This window comes from Sciurus vulgaris (assembly GCF_902686455.1).
Source record: "Sciurus vulgaris genome assembly, chromosome: 9".
NCBI classification, from domain to species: Eukaryota; Metazoa; Chordata; class Mammalia; order Rodentia; family Sciuridae; genus Sciurus; species Sciurus vulgaris.
In genome coordinates, this window is record NC_136469.1 from 145,700,421 (window position 1) to 145,723,991 (window position 23,571).

The 23,571-nt window shown below is 50.8% G+C and overlaps 1 protein-coding gene across 3 annotated transcripts in view; it reads right to left on the reverse strand.

The window, feature by feature from the left end:
• Positions 1-19,204, reverse strand: part of MAEA (macrophage erythroblast attacher, E3 ubiquitin ligase) — a 39,028-nt gene extending 19,824 nt beyond the window's left edge. For 2 of the 3 annotated variants that reach the window (XM_079153641.1, XM_079153640.1), the window contains exon 1: positions 19,058-19,204. In XM_079153641.1, the coding sequence (XP_079009767.1) occupies positions 19,058-19,126 (69 nt within the window). In that variant the 5' untranslated portion in view covers positions 19,127-19,204. Of the gene's footprint in view, positions 1-13,506; positions 13,529-19,057 lie in introns of those variants that run through there. The other variant, XM_079153642.1, reaches the window with a different exon arrangement.
• Between the last annotated feature and the right edge of the window lie 4,367 nt (positions 19,205-23,571).

The following is a 23,571-nucleotide window of genomic DNA, read 5'->3' on the forward strand; positions in this document are numbered from 1 at the left end:
CTGAGTGCTCCCCACTGACAGACGAGGTTCAGACCAGGCAGGCACACAGACAGGCTGAAGGGGCTCCACCAGCATGCTGTCTCCTGCCTCCCCAGCACCCACACCAGTCTTGCAAGGTCCTCACCCTGGAGGAGGACCACGGGTCGCTCCCCATCTGACCTGGACTCACATTTTCACCAAGCATAGTAGTACTAAATTACTAAAAAATGAACTGAAATCAATCCCAACACGTACAATAAACAAAAACCCCAAAGTTTTATTATCGGATTCAGTCATTAAAATTATTTCCATAAAAATGAACAACAACAACAAAAAAAAACCTAACCAAGAATGAGGAGGTTACAAAACTGTACCCACAGCTCAATCCACGCATGCGCCAGGTAATGTATGCAGATCTCAACTGCAAGGCAGGAGAGCCGCCTGACACACCCACTGGGACAGGAACAAAACCCAGCAGCGGGTTCCATGGGACTGGCTCCTCCTGCATCCTCCGCATGCTCTGGATCCGAGCACAACTGACTGCTGACACTAACACATCCGAGCAGCCCCACGTTCTGACAGAGAAGCTTGGTCCACACAGCCAATGGCAAAGCAAGTTCTACAAGTTGGGCATGTTCATTTTTAACTTCTATCCAAGGAGACAGGCAATGCCCTGACACTCAGCAGCAGCAGGTTCCAGCCACTTATACTGCAAGGCCACAGTCCAAGCTAACTCTTATTTTTTTGATGAAAGAGCCCAATTCCAGATCTGGCACACCTTCGGGGAACAGTGCTCAGCCAGCATTGCCAAGGGCCCACTCCTGTGCCTACACAGCACAGCCTGCAACACCCAGGACAGACACCCAACAGGGACATTCACTGACCTGCCAACTGCATCACGGCTCCTAAATGCTCACCGTCAATTTCTTGCTCTCTTCCTTGGGCCCCACCCTAAGCCCTGACCCACTCTGGGCACCAGTCTCCATTCCTAACCCCAAACTCAAGATGGCCCAGCCTGGACTTCCTGCAGCCATTCCTCCCTGCCCTTGGTTCTCAGGGTCATGCCCAATCACACTTCTCTGGGCTGCGGTAAGGCCCCACCTGTGCTGCCCACTTTCCCCTTTCTCGCTGGCCCCAACCGGGCAGAAAGGCCCGGCCTCCAATCTCAAAAATCCAAAAGACAAATGATCTCACTGATAAGCGGATGATGACACATAATGGGGGGTGGGAGTGGGGGCAAGAATGGAGGAAGGAGGGACTGTATAGACGGAAAAGAGGGGAGGGAGGGTGGGGGGAAGGAAAAAATAACAGAATGAATCAAACCTCATTACCCTATGTGAATGTATGATGACAAATGGTATGCTGTTACTCCATGTACAAACAGAAACAACATGTATCCCATTTGTTCACAATAAAAATAAATTTAAAAAAAAAATTACTAGCAAGAGAACTTGGGCTGGATTTAAACTATCAGGTCTTAGCCCATTCTAACTAATGAACTATTGCTCCCCAACTTGTATTTCTAAAGAAATAAAGATCTGGGACACCCAGGTAATCTCACTGTCTGCAAAAGGATGAAGGCTTCTTATCTTTTATCTGCAGATTTCAAAAGGAGTACAGAAAAGTTCAGGAGGATTTTTCACAATCGATGATCTAGATGAAGAAATGGGGAGTAGCCAACTACCAATTAGGCATGAAAGTAAACTGTCAAAGTTTATAATTTGTCTAGTTTATAGTCTGCTGTTCCCATGCTCCCAGTAAGAGCCCATGCTACTTCCAAGTCCTGGAAGCTGTATTGTTGGAGATGTAATAATAGGGCTTTAACCTTTAGGGATTTTGTGGGAGAGGCCCCTTGGGCCCCCTAACTCTTCCTCCTTCTGTGGGAAATCATTTGATCACAATGTCATTTATTTGTTGAGGCTGTCAAAAATACTACTCTAGGGATTATGAATATTCAAGGTTCTCCTCTTTATACTTCGTGTAATTTTCTAAATTTTCTACAATGAAATATGTATTACTTTCATAATCATTAAATCATAATTCTTACCGTAAAAAAAAAAAAAAAAAAGAAAGAAAGAAAGAAAGGCCCGGCCTGTCTCCCCTCATGCCCCTGGCTGGTGCCCAGAGCTCGTGGTGTCCAACTGAGATCAGGCGACAGGTGCTGAAGCCCTGCGCACTCTCGCGGGGGCTCTCAACTTGCATCACATGTGCACCTACCAAGGCAGCAAGCAGTGGCTTCCTATGCCCGTGTCCTCCCTACGCCCACCTCTCCCTGGAACCTGGGCAGTCCTGGGCACAGCCTTCCCTCCTCCACCTAATCCCAGGAAAGCGGGCCAGATCCCTTCCATGTTGTGCCAGCTCTCCCCGGAGCCGTCCTAAAGCGTCCTGGCGGTCAGTGCCAACAGCTCCTTCACAGGCTCCTACCCAAAGGGCATCTGATAGTGAGCAATGGAGCTCAGACGCTCAAGAGTAACCCAAAACAAATTTTCATTCAAGAATGAGGGCAAACGAAGACACTTACAGATTCACAAGGACTACCAGGGCAGTAATCACGGTAGTAAGCACAAGTCCTTCTGGGAGGAAAAAGACTCGGGACAGCCCTCAGTGAAGCACGATGGCAAGTCTACGCAGAAGGACAACAAAAGATACAAGGAAAGAACGTGAGAAAGAAGAGGCCAACACAAGATACAGCTCACCTAAGTGAAAATGGGTAACATGGCTACAAACTCAACAGACCTTAAGGGAGAAGGAGGGACAATGAGACCAAACACAAAGAACACATTCCTAACAACAAAAGTGGGCAAATGGGACCGCATCCAACTCAACGTTCTGGAAAACATGAGCAGTGGCCTTGAGAAGACCTTCTCTAAAGAGAGCAAACAAGCACAGGAAGAGATGCTGCACCCCAGCAGCCACCAGGGACCTGCAAATCAAAACCAAGAGGCGTCCTTGCCTGCCTGCTCACTGACACACCCGTGAGCTCCTGGAGAAACTGGCACTCCGGGCTCAGTCGATGGGAATCTGCTGGACGTGCCACTGCTACTCAGAGTTGAATGTGTGATGCCCACGCCTAGCCAGGCCCACTTTCGGGTGCTTGTTCAGATGAACCCAGGGCAGGATGTCCGAGAGGGGCATGCCACCAGGAGTGCAGCCAGGAGTGGAAGCAGCCCAGCATCCACCAACAGGCCAGTGATGACCAACATACACACAGCAGACCGTCACCCACCTTTAAAGCAGGAAGCCAATCTGTGTGGCCCAACATGATGATGCTTGAGGACAGCACCCCACGTGCAGGGTTCTACCTACGTGAGCTATCTAAGGCAGTCACTCTTAAAGCCCCAGAGCAGAACAGTGGGTGCCAGGGGCTCCAAGGGAGTCACCTTCAGCAGCTATGTCAGTTTTGCAAGATGACAAGTGCCAGAGACCTACTACACAGTAGGAACACAGAGTCGCACTACTCTACTGTACCCTGGAAAGGGTCAAGACAGTAAATTCTACCTGGTGTGCTTTTACCACAATGAGAACAATTCCTAAAGACTTCAATGATACCTGACTTTGAGACTATACAGTGACATCATCCAGCGAGTATGGCACTGGTTTTGGAGTGGACATAGAGATCGAGGAAGAACAGAGAACTCAGAAATGGACCCCCACACACAGCCAAGTATGTCTCTCCAAGGGGCCAAGGCAGGGGAGTACTCTGACTGCCAGGACTGGAAACTCACATGGGAAGGTGAACTCGATCAGCACCTGTAAAACTTACCCTGAAATGAATCAAGACCCACACGTACATGCTGACACCAGGAAACTTTCCAAAAAACAAAGAAAGATAAGATATTAAGACCCTGAGATGGGCAAAGGTTCCTAGAAGTTACAAAAGACATTGTGAAAGAAAACAAATCGACTTACTGAAACCAAACCTCTGCCCTTTGAAAACAGTCTAAGGAGAGGAGAACAAGGCCTGGCCTGAGAGGACGCACTGGAGACACACTGGGGAGGCCTGCGGGACACCCACAGCTCAACTCCAGCACCATAGCCCGTTCTCAAATGGCTGAAGGGCACAACAGAAATGTCCACAGGAAGAGATGAAGGGCTCACAGTGCACGGGACCACTGGCATCACAGTCATCAGGAACGTGTGACAGACCCCACAGCAGATGCCACAGCTGTTCCACTGGCCTGGGCCACTGGTACCCACCGGGTCCAAGAGCACTCTGGGATTTCACAGAGGTGGTTCTGACAAGTGGACATCTGACCAGGGCCGAGGAAAGTGGGCCCACCAGTGTGCACAGGCTGTATTCAGTCATCATGGGTCTGTACAAAACAAATAAGAGAGAAAGAGGATCTTCCTGCCTGAGGGCTCAGCTGGGACCTCGGTCTTTTCTTTCTTCTTCTTCTTCTTCTTTTTTTTAGTTGTTGATGAACCTTTGTTTTATTTATTTACATGCAGTGCTGAGAATCAAACTCAGTGCCTCACCATGCTAGGCAAGCACCCTACCGCTGAGCCACGACCCTAGCCCCAGGACAATCTTTTCTGGCTTTGGACTTGGAGGGAAACACTGGCTCTTCTTGGTTCTCAAGCCTACTGGCTGCTGGATCAGAACTTCACTGCCTGTTCTCCTGCTTCTCAGGCTTTGCACTTGAAAACAACTACTGCTAGCCTCTCCTGGTCTCCAGCTTGCTGACGACAGATCTTGGGGTTTCCCAGCCTCCATAATCACATAAGCCAGTTCTTTATTTTATGTCTTCTTATACACACAAATACACATACATCCTCCATAATCACATAAGCCAATTTCTTAATTCACATCTTCTTATACACATACATCCTGTTGGTCCTGTTTCTCTGAAGAACCCTGGTTAACAGAAGAATAGTTTGAATTAAGCTAGTGATGCTGGGGAACACCTGGTCTGTTACCTGCAGTTTCTGATAGGCAGACAATCTACCAGATGACGCAGCGACCCCACTCCAAGGAAAGCAAACACGGCCTATTCAGGACCTGGGTGAGTTAGACGTTCGTCAGTAGGGATGCCCCAGAGGAACCAGACCAGCAAAGAAAAGGATGAAGGACTGCTAGGCATGCAGCAGGGAGGCAGAGTGCAGATCTGGGCACAGGCGCACACAAGGGCTTCTGCATACGGGCAGAGCTGCCTGGAGTAGTGGCTCTCCACTCAGGCAGTTCACTGGCCAGGCTGCACGTGGCAGCGTGTGGACATACTCTTAATTTGCCACAACTGGGGCCTGGCTGTGAACTGGCTGAACCACAAAAGGAGATTAAACGGAACAAAGAACACTCACCAAAAGGGAAGAAATAAAAAAAGATAAATGTACAGGAAATAAAAAACAAAGTAAGATGGTGAGGATCAAGTGGGAAGAGACCTTCCGAACACACGCTTCCTTCTACACACAGCAAGGGTGCAGTGGCCGTGTGCCTGCCTCGTGTGCACCAGACCCTGGCCCAACCCCTAGCACGCAGTGTTTGTGAGATATGCAGCACCTCAGAGCGGCACCGCCTGGCAGAACACAATGAGAGCCACACACGATTTCTAATATCCAGTAAAAGAAGCCAGACACAGCTGTGAACACCTGTAGTCTCAGTTATCAGAAGGCCAATGAGCAGGACAGCAAGTTCAAGGCCAGCCTGGACAGCCTGGGGAGACCATGTCTCTAGGGGGGTGGTGGGGGGAGGAATGTAGGAGGGCTGCGGCAGAGCCTGCCTAGCATGTGCAGAAGGTCCTGGCTCATCTCCAGCAATGAAAAAACAGAACAAAACAAAACCCAAAATCTGTTGATAGATTTCATTTAACTCAATACATCCCAATATTTCCATTTTCATGGTAGCTCAGTGGTAGATTGCTTGCCTAGCATGGCTGAACCCTGGGTTAATCCCCACTACCATGACAACAACAAAAATTGTCTAATTTACAAATATTTTCATTTGAACACACAATCAGTAGCTATTAGACACTTTGCATTCTTTTATCCTTGGCACTAAATCTTCAAAGACCAGGTATATTTAACTCAGCACACAGCCACTTGGAATAGCAATAGCTCACGTGCTCCCCAGCCCCAGGGAAGCTCATGGCTGCGGCTCTGGTGGGGATCGCAGAGCCCGGGCCTCAGACCCTCCTGACGGAGGTGACAGGAGACACAAGTGTGTCTCACCCTTGACCCTGGGCTCCACAGGTCTCCCTGAAGACCAACTGAGTGTGCGCAGGGCCACAGGCACCCACCAGAACCGTGCTGTGCACTCCTCAATGACAGCAAGGCCGAGCCTTATGGAGCATCAACGTGACACTGTTTCACGGACACAATTCACAACCCCAGAACTCATCCTTGTAAGGGCCAATGGCTTCCAGTGTGATGGAAGGTTCACAACCACTTAGCCATCTAATTCTAGAATATCTTCATCTCAATAACAACCAACCCCCATGCCACTGCAGTCCTTCCTAGGCCTGGGCAAGCAGCCGCTCACCCAAACTGTCTGTGGGCCTGTCTGTGCTGGACATTCCGGGGATGTGCCTGGCTCCCTCCACTTAGCAGGACGTGGTCAAGGTTCATCCGTGAGGCAGCAGGCACCAGCGCTTCCTGCAGCCTAAGCTGACAGTCCGGCTCGTTTCCTGCATCACTGTGAGGACGTCATGTTCTCATATGAGGTCTCGAGCAGGTTCTCCCCTCTTGGGGATGTACCCAAGCAATGGGCAGTGACTCTGTCTATGACTTCCTTCAAAGAGCCAGGCTCTGCCAAGGTGGCTGCAGCGCTGCAGTCCCATCAGCAGAGCCCGAGGACTGTGATTCCTCCATGCCCAGCACTGGTCACCGTCCGTCTTTTTTACTGCAGCCATTCTAGTGAAGGTGAGCCAGTACCTCTCTGTGGCTTCAGTCAGCATTTTCTGAATGACTACGTGTGCGCAGCATCTTCTCGTGCTTATTGGTCATTTGTACACCTTCTCTGGAGAACATCTGCTTAAACTGTTCATTTTTAAGTTGGGTTATTTGCCTTTCATGGCTGAACTATAAGAGTTCTTCGGATATTGTGAATACCAGACCCTTACCAGATAGATGATCTGCGAATGTTCCCTCTGTGTTTTGTGGAATTAGTCACGTTAGTCAGCTTGGGCCACCACACCAAATACCACATACCAACAGCTTGGATGGCAAACAGTGACTCCAGGAACTCCTCACAGCTGAGAGGCACTCCTCCTGGTCAGGCTTCGCACAGCATGTCCTTGGCGTTTGTGGCAGAGGGTGCTCTGCCCTCAAGACCACACGCAAACCCAACTGCCTAAGCCCCTCCCCAAAACGCCCTCGCCCTGGAATCAGGTGGATGTGGGCTCACACTCAGCCCACCCGCCGCAGCAGGCTTTCCTCCTCCCACATTTCCTATCGGTGCACCACTGTACATACTGACGGGGTTTGTCGTTACAGATGTGTGCATGCACACAACACACACCGTGACAGTACCATTTGGCCAATATCACTCCCCAGCCTTTTCCCTCTGCCTCCCGCCTCCCACCTCTTGGTCCCCCTCCTCACTGATCTCCCCTTGAAGTTCTTGAGATCTCCCCCACTTTGTTCACCTTCTTCCTCTCTGTCTTCGGCATGTGAGAGAACGCACAACCCTTAGCCTTCTGAGTCTGGCTGTTTCACGTAACGTGACGGTCTCTAGTTCCGTTCATTTTCCTGCATATGCCATAATCTCATTTTTCTTTATTGATGGATAAAACTCCTCCGCATATACACACCACATTTTCTCCATCCACTCGTCTGCTGAGGGACTCCTAGGCTGGTTCCATAGTTTGGCAACCGTGAATCGTGCTGCTGTAAACATGGGTGTGCAGGCATCACTGCAGTAAGGTGACTAATTCTTCAGGGTAAGTACCGAGGAGTGGAATGGCTGGGTCACGCGGTGGTTGCGTGACAAGTCTCCTGAGGAAACTCCACACTGATTTCCACAGCGGTGGACTAACTTTCAGTCCCACCAACAGTGTAAAAGTGTCCCTTTCCCCGACACCCTCTCCAGCACTGTTGTTTGTATTCTTGATGACTGCCACTCTGTGTGATACGAAATCTCAGTGTAGTTTTGATTTGCATTTCCCTAATTGCTAACAGTGCTGAACATTTTTCATGGGTTTGTTGGCTGTTTGTATTTCTTCTTTTGAGAAGTGTCTGTTTAGTTCATTTGCCCACTTGTTAATTGGGTTATTTGATTTCTTTGGTGCTAAGTTTTTTGAGCTCTTTATGTGTTCTGGATATTAATCCTTTGTCAGAAGAGTAGCTAGCAAAGATTTTCTCCCATTCTGTGGGTTCTCTCTTCACATTCCTAATTATTTCCTTTGCTGCAGCAGCCTTTTCGTTAGTTCAAAGAACAAAGTGTTCTTTGAAGCACAAGCTTCTCATGTGAACAAGGTCCAATATACAATTTCGTTTCAGTCCCTTGTGCTTCAGATGTTCTAAGAAACCACTGCCCAACCCAAAGTCAGATACGTACTTTTCTTCAAAGACCTTATAATTTTGGGTCTTTTAATTAGATCTTTGGTTCAAGTTTTTTTTAATATGGTGTGAGGTAGGGGTCCAGTGTCATTATTTTACATGTAAAAATCCAATTTCTCAGCATTTGTTGAAATCACTATTGTCTATTATCTAGGCACCCTTGCTAAAAATGAATTACTACAAATGTATGGGTTTATGTCTAACTCTCAGCTTTACTGCATCAATCTCCATGTCTACTCTTTTGACACAACACAGTCTTGATTATTATAGCTTTGTAAGATGTTCTAAAATCAGGAACTGTGAGTCCTACAATGATGATCTTTTCAAGATTATATTGATTACTCTGGGTTCTTTGCATTTCTATATGAATTTACAGAACAGCTTGTCAATTTTTGCAAAAGTCAGTTGGGATTTTGATACAGATTGTGCCAAATTGGGGAATATAATATTTAAACAACCATCTTATTCCTAAGTACTTTATTATTTTTGGTACTACTGTAGATCAAATTTTAATTTCCTTTTTGATTGTTCATTGCAGGGTAAAGAAATAGAACTTATTTTTAGACACTGATCTTGTGTTCTGCAACCTTACTGAACTAATTTACTAGTTCTAAATGTGGTGGAGGGTATGGCTTAGGACAAGATCATGTCATCTGCAAATAACCCTTCCTTTCCACTCTGAATGCCTTTAATTTTTTCTCTTGCCTACCTGCCCTGATTAGGACCTCCAGAACAGGGTCAGATTTAAGTGGGGGAGAACTGGCATTGCTATCTTGTTGCTGACTTCAGGGAAAGGCTTCCAACATAGGTATGACATTAGTGTGGTTTTCCCAAGAGGTCATTTATCAGGTTGAGGAAGTTCCCTTCCGTTGCTAGTTTGCCAAGTGTTCTCATCATGAAAAGGGCTGAACTTTGTCAACTGCTTTTTGTCCTTTCTTTCTATCCATATGGAGTATTTGTTGACTGCTACAAGTGAACCACTGTCACTTGCACTCCTTCCATATCTTGCTAGAGTCCATTTGCTAAAATCTTACTGAGGATTTGAGCATCCATAGTCATTCAAAAGGAAAAACAACCCTGAAAAAGAACATAGTTTCGGGTTCACATTTCCTGATTTCCAAACTTCTTATAAAGCTACAATAATCAAGACTGTGTGTCCTGGCAAGAGTAGACATGGAGATGAATGCCAGAGAACTGAGTCTGGACATAAGCCCACACATCTGTAGCAAAATGAAGACTACTGGTCTGTGGCTCTCCAGTGATACTGGTCTGCTCCTGCTATGGAGGTAATACTGGCCTCACAGATGAGTCAGGAAGTATGACTCCTCTTCCTCGTGTGTTTAACAGGATTTACCAGTGAACCATCTGGTCCTGGGCTTTTCTCTATAGGAAGCTTCAAGAATATTTTTATTTGTTATACAGCTATTTGGTCACCATTTTAAAACCTGTAAATTTATGGTTTTATGTAGTTCAATTTAAAATGCTTTTCCTCCTATACATGTTGTTTGTGTACTTTGTTCAACACTCCACAGGGAGGGGAGAACTTAGATCTTTCTTATAAATTGGAATCAGCTCTCTACAGTTTACATTTGGTAGGTTTTTTTTTTTTTTTTGAAAGTCCGTTATTTGCTTCTAAATTCTGAACCTATTTTGCCTGGCTATGTCAAATATTTACATTTTTATTCATCAGATCTACCCAGTTCTTCCTTGGTCAATCTGCGGCATGACCACCTCTAAGATCAACCGGCCAAGCTGATTAGCTATGTTAAGTTACATTTCTGTCAGGGTATCTTTCCCTGTCAGGCGTTCACAAGAGTAATTGTTCCTGTTTCCATACGTGTGCCAAGTCTGGCAAACACCCTGAGCTGAGACTTGCAGGAAACATCTGTGCTCGCATCCCACCCTGTGGCAACCCTCCCACACTGCGTCATTTACTTTACGACGCTTCCTCAAACCTTCTTCAATATTTGCTGTAGGTCTTCTGACAGCAGTTGCTGACAAAAACATGCATCTCGGTTTGCATCATAATGTGTCTGGCCACCTTCTACCAGTACAGGAAGTATCTTCCCAGCGCACAAGGCTTTTTATCTCCAATAACTGAGTTTCTAAGTGTTTACCAGGAAGTTGATCACACCTTTTGAAGCACTGGACTATGTCCTGGAGAGTCACAAAGGGATGTGTCCTGCAAGTCACAGTGGCTCTGTGCTGTCACAAGCTGACCACCTCAAACACAGCACACACCTTGAGGGAGAATCATCAGGAACAGAAACAGCTCAAACCCTGTTCTAAATGGGTTCTTGAAAAATGACATGTTTCTGGTGAGGCACAGTGGTGCACACCTGTAATTCCAGCAGCTCGGGAGGCTGAGGCAGGAGGATAGAGAATTCAAAGCCAGCCTCAGCAAAAGAGAGGCACTAAGCAACTCAGTGAGACCCCATCTCTAAATAAAATATAAAATGGGGCTGGGGCTGGGGCTGAGACTGGGGGCGTGGTTCAGTGGTTGAAAGCCCTGAGTGGGGGAAAAAAAAAAAAGATTTGTTTCTGGTCAACTTCCAGAGGACCATGATAATTCAGCTGAGGAAGCAAGGTGAGGGAAGCACTGTCCACCACCACGCTCCCTCCCCTCGTGGGCTCGTGTCATGACTCCATCCTCAACCCACTGGTCACTTGCAGAACACTTTTTATGCCACGGGTCCACTGTAGAAAGGGCAGTGTGTGGGCACCAACACACGCCTCAAGTGCTGAGTCAGGGCATGCACACAATGCATGGCCACGGCACGACAAGCAGGCAGCAGAACAGCACCCGTTCTGGACCTGAGACCGTCCAGTGGCCCACCAGACCCAGCTCGGCACCCCCACTAGCAAGGCTTGCTCTTGCTGTGTGGGTGAGACATTCGGCACAGCCTGTAGCTCTGAGGTCATCCCTTCAGCAGTCCCATCCCTGGTTCTGGGTCAACAGGGCCCCGTTCTTCTGGGCTCCCCCTTACTACGAGTAAGAGATACCGAGTCAACCACAAGTAACGGGCATCTTCACCATTGTCACCCAGAACATGGTACTTCCCACTGATGCCAGCCTCTGTCAGTACGGCCTTTCCTAAAGGCTGCTTCAGTGACATCGCTGCTGGCCAAGTTTTATCCAGGACAAATGGAAGGTATTGTGAATGGGCATCTCCCCACCACATGCTCTAACTGCCACTGATAGGGCACTGCAGTGATTGAGCTATGGGTGCCTCTCATGTGCCCGGTTACCCTGCTGACCTTTCCTAACGTTGCACTGACTTCTGAGTCAATTCTTACTGCTTTGGCAGAACTGCCAAAACAATATTTAACACTTCATTTGTTGATTGAAAATTATCTCTGTCCTCCAAAAGAGCTTCTATTCCCAGTGCCCAGAAACAAAGAGGCAAAAGAGCAAACTGGACGGCAGTGCTGGCTGAGGAGGAGACAGGACAAGACAAGGAGTGGGGTTGCCAATGTCAGCAGTGTGACCAGAGATGCTCACTGAACAGGGGCATGAAGACAGGAGGAAAAAGCCTGAGGGTCATCTGAGGGAAGAGCAGGCCAGCATGTGCAGCAGCAACAGAGAGGCCATTGTGGCTAAGTGCCTGACAGCAATGGAGGAAGCACCATCATGAGGGGACTGCAAGAACCCTGACCTCTACCCAAGCCAGGTGGAAGTAACCAAGGTAGAAGAACCACATGGCCCGTGGACTGGTGTCAGGGCCAGGAAGGGATTAGTGGGTAAGGGCAGAGCAGGTCACCAGCCAGGAGACCACTTCAACACCTTCCCCCATAGAGATGAAGGTGTACCCAGGTACAGTGGCAGCAGGAGAGAAGGCAGAAGGCAGTTGGATCCTGTAGATGTTCTCAAGTAGAGGAAAGAGAATGTGCAGGTGGGTGGGGTGTGAGCTGTGAGAACAGAGGGGTCAAGACCAAGTCTAAGATTCTGGCCAAGGAGCCACCCTTTACAGAGGAAGGAAGGTGGGGTTGGTCTGTGGAGACAGTTAAGGTGAAGTTCAGCTTTAACTATACCACACATCTTAGAGATCCAAGTGAAGAGCTAGGTCTTCCAGGCTGTAGCAGCAGGGCTCTGGGGCTGGGAGCACCACTGCAGGCGGGCAGTGTACAGAAGGCCTTTCAGCCAACAAGACCCATGAGATCACCAAGACAGCAAGGACCAATGCCAAAGACTGAGCCCAGGGGATGCCGACATTTAGGGAGGCTGAGGGTGAATGGGAGCCTGTGAAAACCAGGCAAGGGTGGCATCTGGAAGCCAAACAGGAACATGCTTCAAGGAGAAGGAGTGTTTGGTGGCTATGGCACTTCAGAGGTCAAGGCAACCCCAAGACACCACTGTGGGCTTGAGCAGCACCACAGAGTCACTGGTGACCTCAGCCACAGCACTGCCATAGACAATGGGACAAAAGCAGAGATGAGTGAACGCCAAAGACCAGAAGCACGGCAAGCGTGGAGGGTGAGTTTGGCTCTTGGTTAATGGAGATGGTGGTGTGTGTGTGCGGCTCTGAACTGTGGTGTCTGTGGGCATGACAAACGGAGCCTGGTCTGGAGCAGGGTGCACACCATGCATCCCCAACCATGGGGGCGAGACAGTGAGCACAGGTGAACCAAGCCATGAGCAGAGCGTGCAGACGCAGGTCAAGTACTAGCGGCTAAAGGGGAAAGGGGGGGTCCCCAGAATGGTCCTTGATGGAGGGGCTGCTGGGCAACCAGGGCTCCCTCAGCAGTGGCACAGCCTCTGGGGTCAGTGCAGGCACCATATGGAGCACTGACCCTAGCAGGAATTCTGTTGGTAAGATCAGTGGACAGCGGGCAGGGGCTGAAGCTGCATGGAAAAGGCGCACGGGCTAGAGGATGGTAGAAAAGAAAGCACAAAGGGCTGACCACACCCAGGTGACCCTGCATGCTATGAAAAGTACTCTGGAATGCAGCAAGTGGACAAAAGTAAGGCTTAAAAGTGTTAAGGAATCTTCCAAACAGACAGTGGAGAAATTAACTTAGCCAATAGCTGTTTACTGTGACTCCATGTGAAGCACAGAGCCCCTGCCCTCGCTGGTCTTTATTCTAAAGGAGATGTCTGACAAAAAAGAAAAAGAAAAAATGGGTAGGCAATTCTTAAGACACCAAAACAGGGTCAGGGACAGAGATCAAATAGAACTACAAAATCCCAATTTTATTTAGAGTAGCAACAAGCCCACAAACATGCTATAGATTTTTTTTCCAGGTTCCTTTAAAGTTGGAAATGGTCATCCTATGCTCTGGCTAATGGGCTTAAATATAAATAAATGCTCAGGACTTCTGGGAAGGTCTCCAGCAGGCAATGGGTCCAAACGGGTAGCACAGTTTTTCCCTCACAATTCCTTGCTAGAGGTGAAGGCTGGAGCCCCTCCAGCACTGTGGACTAGAGATCAAGATCATCTCAAGGACAAACACGAGAAACAGAGTAATAATCAAACACAGTCCAGGGCAGGGGTTAGGAGTGAACTCAGTGGTAGGGTCCTTGCCTAAAAACACGGGCCACAGAACAAGTGGCAGGATGACATTGTCCTCAACTGAGATGGAAAGGTTGGAGCACTATGGGCCAGGTCTGGGGTTCCAAGGCCCAGGTCTGGCGTTCTGTCTTGGCATCTCTCATCCAAGACACTCATCAGGGTCTAGATACACGAGATGGGAGTTCAGGGAGAGGCCTGGCTGGAGGCAGGTGCATGAGACAGAACCTTGAAGCTGTCTTTAAAGCCACATGACCAATGACCTCTCAAGAGTTATCAGGAACATAAAAGAGTGAAAAGTCAGAAAAAAGGTCAAAGGATACACAGCCTTATAGAGGGAGAGTCAGGGGTTAGCTGGGGATGGTCACCAAAGGTAACATCCGCACCCTGCATCCTCAACACCAGTGTGGGTCAACACCTGAACCACAGCACAGACAGATGAGGGGCCGGCAGCTGGCTACCTGCACACTGACCCCAGCAAACAAGGATGGTAGGCAAGGAGGGATGCAGCACAAGAGAGTGTCCTGAGGACTGACAGCAGGTGGTCGTCAGCTGTCATGATGGGGCATGGGTGAGTGAGGAGAGAGGAGGCTTAAGAGAGACAAGGAAAGAGTCGTGGGAAGGGCAGGAAGGAGACTGGACCAGAGACAAAGCAGGTGCTTAGCGGCACCAGAGCTTCAGTCAGGAATATAAAGCCAGGCCCTCAATGCTGGCCAAGTGTTTTTCTTCATTCAGTCACATGAGAATGAATAGTTACTAGTTATCAAAACAGTGGACAATTCTTTTTTTCAGGCTCTCAAACTACTGGCCCTGCAACAGCCAGGAGCCTCTGGTGGCAGGGGCTGAGCTTCACAGCATTAGGTCAGCACCTAGGTATCCATGCTACGGTACTGCAGATGGGCACCTTTACCACTGCACGTTCCTGCCCAACTCTTCCTTCTGGTGCCACTTTGCCTCCTGGGGCTTGCTTCCCATTCACTGACCTCTGCACCACAGGCTCAGGAGCTCCCAGCCACATCACCCTGTATTTTATGGAGCAAGCCCTGCCAAAACTTCAGCACAGCCACATGGCTTCATGGCCCCAAATACAACTTCCCTGACCACCAGCTCAAGTGGCACATCCACAGGGGAGTTACCCTTGCTGCCCTCAGTCCACCCTGCCTTTGCAGTATCTTCACAGCACCTACACCTGTGACTTGTGCTCACTTTCTCAATGCCCTCTGTATGCTGGAGTGCAGGCTGCAAGGGAGGGGGACCCTGCTCATCTCCTCCCAACACTCCAGGCTCCTCAGTGCCTGACCAGAGAGGTTAACAAAAGGCCACTACAGGAGTACAGGTGAAGGTACATGGGCATCAGTGCCCACAGTTGAACTGTACCCAGCTCTGAGGCCACCAGTGGTGCCCTGCTCGAGCCCCTTGGCTGCCGTGGGCCTCGTTTTAGTCCTAAAGTGCCCCATTCATCATAGAGAACTAGGTATTCAAAAGTCTTTCTTTCCTAACTTGAACTCTGCTTAAAATAATACTTAAAAAACAAAACCAAATACAACCTGGTAGCTAGTGGGGAATCGGAGCCTGCATTCTCCTCGTAGCATCCGTCCCACCAGAAAGGCACAGGCAGCAAGAAGGGTTCGCCAGCCCAGAGGAAGAAAACACAGAAGACGCCAACAGAACCTCTTCTGTGGTCTGCTTTGTCCCATGTCCAATGGACGGACAGTGTGAAAGACAAGGAGAATAAAGGTGGTAGGACACAAACGGTGGGCCCAGGTCCCAGGAGGAAGGGATCTCAGCTGTGCCCCGACACAGAAAGTTCTGGGAGGCAGACGGGCAGAATGAGGCTGCTTCAGACAAGAGCAGGTGTTGCTCTGCAGGACTGGCAGGGACCAGGCCTGGAAAAGGAAGGGAATGAGGTACTGCACACACCTCGTAAAGGATGAGAGAGGTGTCTTCAGCATAACGCAGCCCTGCGGGAAGAAGCAGGTGCTACTGCACACACCAAGCAGGGTCTAGGGCACAACACATCTGAGATCAAACCTAAAGCAAGGTCCCGTTCCTAAGTCAAACACTTTGTAGTCACCAGTGCTTCCCACACTTAAGAACACAAAACCCTCCCAAATCTAGCCAAGAACAAGTTTGGAAAACTGCGCCAGAAGTTACAATCTGAGGGGCTCTTTCTGTCAAATACAACCCAGGCTGTGACACTGCAAGGCAGTACCTGGTCAACACGCCTGTCCTCAAAGGAGGGGCAGAAAATGTAACATTCCTGTGAAGAATTCAGACACACAGGAGACAGTGGAGGAACAATGACCCTGATTCTCAGACTGGTACCTCTGAGGAGGGGACAACATTACTAAGCAGGTTGAGCTGGGAACCCACTGCTTGGGCTCCAGGAGAGGACAGAGCTGGGCCCAAGCGAGACATGGGGAGACTTGGGGCAGGGTGAGATTCCAGAGCCAGGTCTCTCAGTGACAAGTGCCAGGCCCCTGCCCCTGGGCCCTACAGACTGCTACCTGATCTGGGTGGTGACAGAGAAGGTTGAGAGAATATAATTTTACTTTGACTATCTGAAGGAAAAAAATAAATATTAATAGAATGACCTCTGTGCAGCAGAGCAAAAACTTTTCAAGCAAGAACTTCCAGTTCAAGATGATGAACTATGCATCCCAGTGTCTCCTTGAGGCCACCACCTACAACCTGACACCAGACACCCTCTGAAAGCAGAAGGCCCCCAGTCACAGTTAGAACACAGGGTGCATCCCAACCCACACCCCATGCCTTTGAAGAACACAGAACAAGTTCCCTAATGCAAGGCACAGTCCAGAGGTGCTCACAGTGTGACTCTGCCCCCAGGGGATACCTGGCAATGTCTAGAGGCACTGTGGGAGATCCTCCTGGCATCTAGCAGGCAGAGGCTAAGGCTTCTGCTAAACACCCTACCAGGCAGGGCTGTGTGGGGCTATGGAAAGGCCTGTGTTGGTCCACCCACTGTGGTGGACATGGAAGCTCAGCACAGTACCTGCCCAGGGCCAGGACATGCTGGCAACAGCACCTCACCAGAATGAAGAAGAACAGTACCTGCCAGGTACCCAGGAGCCCACCACCAGCCCTGAGGTTGAACAGGTGGACATCTCGAGTCCACAACTCAAATTCGCCTGAGGTCCCAACCCTGCATTTCTAAGGACTTACTTGGCAAGAAAGCAGTTAAAGCAGCTAAACTCTCACCAGAAGATCCAGTCCAGTATTTGCCAGTTCCCATCACCCTTGACTAGAAAGGCACACCCCTCTCCATGGCTGCTGGCACACAGCCCTCAGCTCTCACTGCCTTCCGACTCTGGTTGTGCTCCCACCCTGCTGCACCTGCATGTGGACCCTTCCCACAACTGCCAACAGTGCGACTCTGGAGTCTCAGCATTCTACTTAATTGTTAATTCTTACTAACGAACACTCCTACCTCAAGGACTCCTAGTTCCCAATTAAACCCTTCCCATCATTTACCAAGAATTACTCCTGAAAACTTCCTAAGGAAAAAAATTAACAGCAACATGCCGTCAACAAAATGAGAAAGCAGGGTATGGATGGCCTCTAAAGGACCTGGCAGGGCAAGATTACTACTTTCTAGGGGAAGTAGCACCTCTACGTGCAAAAATCCTGCTTTAGTATCATTATTAAAAAATAAGAGATGAAAGTTTTCTTTAAACATTGCAAGTTCACCTGAAACAATATCACCGTCTTTCTGTACCTGCATGAGTATCTACATGACCATTTTTCAGAGGCTACACAACAGCTTTGGAATGCAAAGCACATGAGCAGTCACCAGAAAAGAGGGCTTGAGGAACCTTTCCTGACCATCCATTTCCTTTCCTACTGCATCAATGAGTAATGGAAAGGCTTTCCTGCCTGGTGGTTCCCACATTCACCAGGCGAAACAAAAGCAAGGTACTACCACAGTTCTGGTCTGCCAACGGGTTACTGGGGCTGGCGAGGGCTAAAGATCAGTGGTTAAAGGCCCCCTGTGAAGGTGCCACACAGTACAGATCACACTGAGTGGCATGGTGCATCTCTCAACAAATGGAAATCCACCAGTGGCACCAAGAAGAGTATAAAAACCCACTACCCAGGTCCTGGCAAAGAGACTCGGTGATGCCAGCAACAGTGCCCTCGCTTCCTCGGTCAAACAAATTCTGAAATACAAAACTGCCGTGCAACATGGCTGCTCACCTGCTAACGTGGAACAGAGCTCTGCTTTCCTGCAAAGATAACTACACAGAGCAGCCAGACATCAGCAACCACAATGCCAACAGGTGCCTTCCAGAGAGCCAGGGGACACGGGTGCTACCGGGCTTGCAAGGGATAAGGGCGCACCCACCGAGCCCGGCATGCAGGGCTCCCCTATGCACGGGGGGCAGGACGCTATGGCGCAGGCCAGCTCCGCGCCGGGGCTCTCCATCCCCGCCTAGCCCGACGTGGGGCCCCTCAGTCACACCACCTGTCACCACTGACACGGACAGTATCGCCGGCTGCTCTGGGCGGAGAGAAGCCACCAGCCCCCAGGAACCGAGCGCAGGTCCAGAGCTCTGCAGGCTCTCGCAGGAACGTCCGACCTTGGCGCCTGAAGGGCCTCCCTCCGGGCACAGTCCGTCAGGCGCCACCAAAGCCCGGGGCTGAGGAGCTCGGTCCGGCCTCGCCCCCCACGGAGCGCAGTCGGCGCCGCGCCCACCCAAGGTCACTCCCCCGGCGGGCGAGGCCCGAGCGGCGGCCAGGCTCGGCCCTGGCCCCGGCCCCATTAGCACGGAGGCAGCCGCCACGCCCCGCCAGGCTTCCGGGCAGACGCCGGGCGAAGCCGCGGCCTGCCCCGCGACGCCGGCTCCGACCCACCGGCGCGCTCGGACCTGGGCCGCCCCCGGCCCCGCCGGCCCCGCCCGGCGCCCGGCCCTCGCCAGCTTCGGGGCCGGGCCCGGCCCGGCCCCGCCGCCCCCCGCGATCCCCGCCCCCGGTCCCGCGGCGCCCAGCCCGCGCCCCGCAGCCCCCCGAGATCCTGGCGGGAGGCGCGGTGGCGGGCCGGGCGGGGCAGCAGCACGCACCTTGAGGGTCGGGTACTCCTGCACCTTCAGGGTCATGGACAGCTGGGCCGCCGACTCCTGCACCGCCATCTTGGGCCGGCCGAGCGGAGGAGGCGGGCGCGAGGCACGCCGGGTAGTGACGGGCGCGGGGCGGGGCCGACTGCGTGTCCGCACCAATCACGTCGCCCGGCCCCCGGGCTGCGGGGAAAGGCGCGAGCCAATCACCATCGGCCTTCTCCAGCCTCAGCCAATCGGCGAGACGGGCGACTTCCTCCTTGAATTCCCCGCGGGGCCGGAGCCACAGACTCCGTGGCCCTGGCTGGCCGGCTCAGCTGGTCTGAAGCCATGGCCGGGCGCGTCCGCCGGGGCTCGTGAGGCCGGGTGATCTCTGCGCTTGCCACTCGCATCTCGTGGCCGTCATTCCTCCCGCTGGTCACTCACTCCCCCTGCTGTCACGCCCGGGGCACACACTTGTGCTGGTGGTCCTCGCAGCGCAGCCCAAACGCCCGGCCTGCCTGCTCTCAGGGGACTCCTTTCCTGTGGCCGGGTTTCACCGATTAACCGCTGCGGGAGTCGGGATACGGAGCACGGTTTCCAAACCGAAGAGGAAAGGTCGGATATTCAAAACCAGCTCGCAGACCACAAGTCCCCGGAGCAGGAGGGCCCGGGAGCGCTGGGCCTGCCTCCAGGGCAAGTGCGGTCCCCCATCTCACGCTCAGGCTTTCGCGTTTCTCCAGTCTTTCTCACCCTCTTTTTAATGAAGTTTCATCCGTTAGGAAATGATATCCATAGTAAGAGATCTCTTGCGTTTCACAAAACTCATTTACGAGCAATGTTTTCAACATTGAGAAAACACCCAGGCGAGGTGTACCGGGAAGGAACACCTGTGTGGGAAGAGGTGCAGGAGTTCCGGCCAGCAGGACCTTCAGAGCTGTTTTCCATCTTATCCTGGGGGTGGAGGCCGAGGAGAGCTTTTGTCACCAAGCACACGGCCCACTCCAGTCACAGGGGGCTTTTGGGTACTAGAGGCATAGCTTACAGTAAAGCACGCACATCTTGACTATGCACCTCAATGAATTTTTCCAGGAATGAGCCCCCAACTACAGGCATGCCAGTCAAGACTAGGACGGTCCCAAAAGCTCTCTGCCCCTTCCTAGTTGGTGCCCCGCCCCCCGCAGGGTAGCCCGCATTCTGACCTCCCCCCCTGAGTTTTCTTAGACTTCACGCTGGTAGAACTGCACCCTCCAGGTCTGTGTTGCCACTATGTCTAGTTCTTTCCAGTGGTCATGGCCATGCTTAGCAGTGTGACAGTATTTGATGGCCAATGTCCCTTGGAGACTTTGCTTCCATTACTCTAGGAATTCAAGACAAACCCAAAGAAAAGGACACACAATTTCATTTCCATGGCAGAGCAATCATGCCCTGGCACCACTGTAATAAGGAATATTCAGGGACAGTAAGGTAGAGGTTTGCATGTTGAAGAAGGTGTGGACCTCCCACGATCTGATTGGATCACTCAGTTTAGGGGTTTTTTGTTTTTTTTTTTTTGTACTCAGAGGTAAATGATTTGGTAAGAAGTTTGTGCTTCGTGTCCTTTAATGATGGATCATGGCATCCATAAGCTCGGACAGTTTGCACACAGGAACATCACACTAGGAATATAGGTATGTGTAGACCAGCTCCGTGGCTTAGAACCTGGTGGCCCTGGTTGGAGGGCACTGCAGGAGCAGTCACCTCAAAACTTTAAGGGATCCTGCATCTTGGGCCACAGGACTCCATTCTTTGAGGGAACCAAGTTCATGCCTTAAGTGGTTCTAAGTCATTGTCTTTGTTGTGGCCCCAGGGAGCATATCCCAGATAAGACCCAAGAGTCCTGGTGCCTTCTGTGTCTGGGGAGTGCACCACCTGTACAACAGCCCTGCCCACAGGAGGCCATGCAGTCTCCCACTCTGCCTGGTGCATCTGCCACTGCCAAGATCCACAGTATTTGGGTCTGTTGCATTTTGGATAGTGTTTTCTGGAAGCTCAGACAAGGGACTGGGAGAATACCCACATTCCAACAGTGCCCAGCACCCTGGTAGAAGGGACAGTGCTTGGCATCCAGCAGCCCAGCAGCCCTGTGGGCCCACCTCAGCCCCCAGCACTCATGCAAGAAAGAAGGCCTCCCACCCAGCCCCTCAATGCACCTCGATGCCTTCAAATCTCATCACTCAAAAAGTCTCTGTGGCTCCATCTCCTGCTCCTGCCCTCCCTGCAGGTGGGGGTTGGTGGGGTACTAGTTCCCATCCACCAATCTGCAGAGTCTTCCCATGGCCACCCACGTGGCCTCGTAGGCCTAAACTCAGGTGCAATGGGGAAGGGACTCATTGTGACAACAAAGCCACTCTTGATTCTTTGGAGATTCCAAAGGCTTCAGGAGCTCAGTGCCAGAAACCAGGGACAAAGACCAAATTTTAAAATAAATAATAAATACACACACATATGTATTTGTTTTCATGCTAGAGATTGAAACCAGGGCCTTACTATTGCTAGGCAGATGCTCTACCCCTGAACCATGCTCTCAGCCTAGGATCAAATATACCCAGCACTGCCAGGGTCTCTGTCTCCTGGTTCTAACTTCTGAAACCTTAGGAACCATCCAAAATCTGAGTGGCCTAGTGTGGGCAGCTGTCTGAACTAACCCACTGTGCCAGGGGATGGGTCTTGGGGCACACAGGCCCCCAGAAGTCCCCTCTCCTCCACTGAATGTCTCCTGCAAGGTCACCGTCTGGGGGGACCTGCCCTTGACTCCAGCATCTTCACCTGGGGTCTCATAGCCAACTCTGGTAGCAGGTGCTAGGAATCTGCACACCCTGCTTTCATTTCACAGGGCACCCAGCTCTTAGAGGCACCCCAGCAGTGACTCATGCATAGAAGCCAACAGCATGCTCCTGGTTTTGCAAAAGGAAGGAGCTTTATTGTGAGGTTGAACACAAGGAGGACAGGTGTAATAAGCTCACATCTACCTCCAGTTCTGTTGACATCAGAGAAGTTATCAGACAGAAGAGCAGGGGCTGTTTGCTGATTGGATGGCAAGAGCACCCCTCTGTGCAGGAGTGAAGGACCCCACACCTCTTCAGAGGTCACATGTTTCATTCATGGGTGTTATCATGCTCTGCTCAGGGAATCTGAGCCTAAGACATCAAAAGGTCATCAAACAGCTGGGCATGATGGCCCTCCCCTGCAATCCCAGCGGCTCAAGAGGCTGAGGCAGGAGGCTCACAAGTTTGAGGCCAGCCTGGATAACTTATCAAGGCTGTCTCAAAATAAAAATTTTAAAAGGGCTGGGGAAGTAGCTAAGTGGTAGAGCACTTGCCTGGTATATATGAATCAATTCCCCGGTAGCAAAAACAGTGATAATGACAATGATGGCACTGGTGGTAATGTCATGGCCTGACCAGCTGGATTTTGTGCATGTGCATTCTTGAAAAGCTGTTTCCTGAGTGGGCTCTGGAGAACAGCACAAGCACTTTGCTATTTGGGGCACTTTTGTCCAGGTGTCCAGGATTTCCTCAGGGTCTGCCATGATGACTCTGATCTGCTCCGGGGCTGCTTCTTTCTCCTGCCCAGATGGAGTTTCTGAACTGAAATTGCCCTGTGGCAATTCTGTTTAAAAACTTAATTCTTGAATAAAACCTGTACATCACATCAAATGATAAGACTATACATAGTTGAGTGGTTTATTGGCAAGAAAATAACATGATTTGATTTTTCCCTTGAAATTATTTAGTAGCAGCAACCTATAATTAGTTTCTACCATTAGAGTTTGAATCCAACCAAACCACATAATTGTTATTTTCATAACATCTGCTTATAAATGTCTCCAAGGAAACAGCTTCCCAGCTGCCCGGAGGTGGGAGGCCCAGAGGCAGGAGGCTCAGAGGCCCTGCCTGGGATTGCCAGGCCTCAAAGGTCCTCGTGGGTTCACCAGGGGTGGGTGCTAGGGCCTGGTCTTCCTCCTGTTGCAGCAATTGTCAGAAGCTCCTTCTAGAGGTGGTATGAGTCCTGAAACAAAAAGGCTGGGTGCAGGATAAAGTTAGTGTCTCGGTCCAGAAAGGCCCATCTCAGGCGGACCACACGCACAGCCCAGACAGGGCTCGGACAAGAAGAGCTCTGCAGGGACACTCCGCAAGTGCCCTGCCCGGACATGGGAATCGGGAGCTTGCCTGCACACCCGGGCGATGCCACCAGGAGGGCAGAGGGCTGCAGCAGAGAGTGGTGGAGGCGGCCTCCGTGGGGACAGCTGTGGGGAGAAGAGGTCGTGACCAGGCAAGAGCCCTGCCGTCTGCCCGAGGCCTCTGCAAGGTCACTGAGACCCTGCCTATCTGGGTAAAGTTGGTAGAATGAATCCACTGCTTTCTTGGCTTTCAGCCGTGGAGCCAACTGACAGAACACTCACAGCCACAGTCGCCAGCAGCATGCATCCACGAAGTCACAGTGGAAATGTCCCAAGAGGAGCGGAGTGTGGCAACTCCCAGTGGCAAGACGTCCAAGGC